The sequence below is a fragment of the Spinacia oleracea genome, chromosome 6 (assembly GCF_020520425.1).
Source record: "Spinacia oleracea cultivar Varoflay chromosome 6, BTI_SOV_V1, whole genome shotgun sequence".
Lineage (NCBI taxonomy): Eukaryota > Viridiplantae > Streptophyta > Magnoliopsida > Caryophyllales > Amaranthaceae > Spinacia > Spinacia oleracea.
Window position 1 is genome coordinate 34,253,295 of NC_079492.1, and position 3,712 is coordinate 34,257,006.

Sequence of the window (3,712 nt, forward strand, 5' to 3'; positions counted from 1 at the left end):
ACAACCATCTTTAGCTACGTGACAATATTATGAAAAGGCTTCCAATAACCCACACATCAAATATGTCCAAAACATCAGATTTGCATGAAAATAGGGATATCCATATCCTGCACAGGTGCAACCGCAGAAAACAAGAAACAACCAGTACTGTAGCGCCACCTCAAATCCAAGGCTGAATTCGTACAACAGACGTCTTAACTCTAGTCAAATCACCCAAAATCTGTCTTAACCATGGTTTAAATTTGATATTCTGCTCTATTTATTTCAAATGCATTTCACCCTTTGCACATCACTTTCTCTTACTACAATCTTCAAAAAGAAGGAGAGAGAATTAGTTTTCTTGTGATGATGACTGGTTTGGCAAGAGTCTCTCTACCCCGTAACAACAATCTGAACCACCGTTTTCTCAGCTCTGCACCACCACCAAAACCACTACTTAAGGCTGTCGGAACTCCTCTTCTCCACATCTCTTCTTACGGCGGATATGCTGACAGAGTCCTTCCTTACTGTCCTCTCCAAGGTAATTTCTATACCATTTTTCATGTTTCTACTTTTGTTTACTTGTTCAAATATGTTGTTTTGATGCTTAAGCTAGTGTAGGTTCGTGTAATATTTGCTATGGTTTGAGATTTTAGTCCCATTTTTTCTTGAGTATTTTGTGCATTTGACATAATTTTCTGGATTTATTGTTTGTGTTGTTTGTGGATTAATTGTTTGTGTTATTTATGGATTCAAAGGGGAAGTGCATTTTAGCTTGATGTTTACGGTATAAATCCGAAATTTCTTTGGGATTTTGATTTATGCTTACTCTTTTTCTATGAATATTTTAAGTGATAAATCTGAGATTTATTTGGAACGTTGAGTTAAGCTGAGGATAATTTTGGTTTTCCGATGTTTTTATTTCAATGTGATTATTGTTTTTGATTTTTAAATCTAGTGTGATTGATTTTTTCCAGATTTGAGGTTTGTATCGTTTATTGATGAAAAATGTTAAGCGTTTGATCGATCGATCTGTTTGTGGCATCCCTTTTCTGGGTTTTGTTTGTGTTGTGGGTATTTAATTTATGGTCTTCATCCAAGATTTATTTGTAACTTTTGTTTTAAATTTGGGTTGTATTCTCATATTCTGAGTGTGTTGAGGTTAATTGTAAACAGAACTTTGACACTGTTAAATTGTGTATCATTTGAGTAAAACCTGGTTTTGTTGATAAATAGATAGGTAGGATTTTGCCTTTAACTTGTCAATTATTCAAGTATTACTTGTGTTAATTTGGTTGTTCGAGTTGATGAATCGATTGTCGTAGTAGCCGTAACCATTTATTTAGCGTGATCATGGCGGTTTCATTTATCAATTTGTTTCGTCGTCACAAACTTAAGCATGTTGATTAGTCGTTATATGCATTTGTTTACCGAATTGTAATTGGGTTTTAGAAAAATGAATGGAATTAATGTAACAGAGTTCCAGCTGTAGAATATCCTTAGTTCATTGTAAAGTATATAACCTCAAGTAATTAACTTTCTGAATGGATTAGTGGATCAGTTTTATGAGCTTAATGTTGTTATATTATTTTCAGCCAAGTACGACTACTCGTGGATCTCACCTGTTGAAGAAATGAGAAAGGAGCAGCCATTGTATGATACCTCAAGTGATGATTCTGGTGATGAATCGGAAGCTGATGAGCAGAAGAAGAAGAAGTGGGTCTTTATCAAGCATGACGAAGATGCTATGTACTTGAAAATGGAAATGCCAGGGGTAGGCAAAGAAGATGTCAAGATCTATATAGAGGGAAGCATTCGCACTTACGAGCTGTGTGTAAAGGGAATCAGGAAGTTGGACTCTAAGTTTGACGATGAAAAGACCTGCCATAAATCATATGAGTGTCGGGTCAGCTTGATGCCAATTCTTAAATACAGGGCTGATATGATCAAGGCAGAAATGGTGAATGGAGTGCTTAAGGTTACTATTCCTAAGGTCAAGATTGAGGAGAGGATGGACATTGACTTCGTTCCAGTTAACTGATCGATGCGATTGTTAGTGTGTTTCGGAATTACAGGGTTCATGGAGGACTTGTCTAGCTTTTTGGTAATACATACGAGTGAATTTTAATCATGTTAGTTGTGTTAAGCTCTTGCTTTTGCTGGAAAAAAACTTGAGTTGTTTACTGTTTTTCATTGTGGGTGTTTTGTTGTTGTGGTTGTGAATATTAATTGGTTCTCGATCAATTTGAAGTACAGTTCGATCAACAAAGTTATGTTGTTTGTCAGCTGCATCGTCGTTCTTTCACCGGTTCAGAATGGCGAGTTTCCATTATACTTGTCTAAGAATAGTTCAAATCAGACTCATAAATCTGATCATACGTATAGCAATCCAAACAAGTTAATTTGATATGCTCGAATCGACTTGTTTACATAAATATATCGATGAAAGAAAGCAACAAGTATATTTGCAACATGCCAACATATATGCATGAATCAAACCCTTAATACAAACTTGACTAAATTTCTTCAATCCATCATTCGATTTTTCTTCCATTTTCTTTCAAGTTTAGAATCCAATTGTGTGATTGCTAGATTTTTTATGGTTTAACAAATTGATGGATGTTTTCTTTCTTCATTGTTTTTACAGATATCGAAAACTAGATCGATTTTGACCTAACAGGCAAGCAGCCATGATCCATCGTTTAACCCGTTGATTTATAGGATACAAATTGGAAAAGCAAATATTTCGATCTTGAATACAGACTAGGAGCATGTTGAGACCTCAAACACCCACTAAAATCAATTTTTGTTCAAATAACAATTGCATGGATTAACATCACAACAATACTCAGACATGCATTTTTCAACACAAATTATACGGAGTAAGTCTTTTTGAGCATGGAGATCATGAAATCGGGAGAGGCAAATTTCTCGATCCGGGTTAACTCGTCATGCATCTTCGTCTCGTTCTTCTCTCTCTGGTGTTGTTAAATTAACCTTAAAGTCTTTCGGTTCAGAAAACATTATTAGTCTCTATACTGGGAACACTGTTTTCAATAATCATATCGATATTTATAAGTACACAATAAATCTTAGTTACCCACCATACTATGAAACCACAAACCTAACATCACTAGACTCCTAGCTTAAGACTACTTCTCCTTGTAGATCTATCACAATGACATGTTTATCAAATTTGTACTGATAAATAAAATGTAGAGTAAACTATACTGATGGTCCTTAAACTTTCAAAAAAATGCACTTTAGTCCTTTAGTTGCAAAAGGAGCAGTTTAGTCCCTCAAAATTGATGGAAACCTCTGCTCTTTTTGATTCCGCTACTAACGGACGTTAAATTGAATATAATAATAATAAATAATAATAATAATAATAATAATAATAATAATAATAATAAAAGTGCTTTAAAAAAAGTGTAAATTAATTTATACGTGGATTAATGATTGAAAACAGCTGATTTTGATTAAAAGTTAGCCTTTTCAACTTACTTAGCATTTTCAACTTTCCTTTTTACTCCATTTACACCTGTAAACCTTTCCAACTTCCCTCATTTTTCTTCCATAACATTTTTTGGTGGTTCTTTTTTTTTTACTGTTCCTAACCCTATTTCCCCCTTTTCACTTCGCTATTTACATGGTCCCCTCCCCACCCCGCATTTTCACTTTCACTTGTCTTTTTCCAATGTACTCACTTAAACACAAGAGAATTTGAAGTTAT

At 34.4% G+C, this 3,712-nt stretch overlaps 1 protein-coding gene across 1 annotated transcript; it reads left to right on the forward strand.

Annotated features, from left to right (window-relative positions):
• Positions 1–271: 271 nt before the first annotated feature.
• On the forward strand, positions 272–2,264 carry LOC110800434 (small heat shock protein, chloroplastic). The gene is made up of 2 exons (XM_022005740.2): positions 272–520; positions 1,575–2,264. The coding sequence occupies exons 1-2, from the start codon at positions 346–348 to the stop codon at positions 2,018–2,020; spliced, it is 621 nt and encodes a 206-aa protein (XP_021861432.2). The 5' UTR covers positions 272–345; the 3' UTR covers positions 2,021–2,264.
• The last annotated feature ends 1,448 nt before the right edge of the window (positions 2,265–3,712 follow it).

Excerpts from the sequence above, each read along its gene's own strand:
- LOC110800434 (XM_022005740.2), top strand. The coding sequence starts at position 346 with ATGATGACTGGTTTGGCAAGAGTCTCTCTACCCCGTAACAACAATCTG. Across the intron at positions 521-1,574 it reads TCCTTACTGTCCTCTCCAAG|CCAAGTACGACTACTCGTGG; the intron begins GTAATTTCTATA and ends TATTATTTTCAG.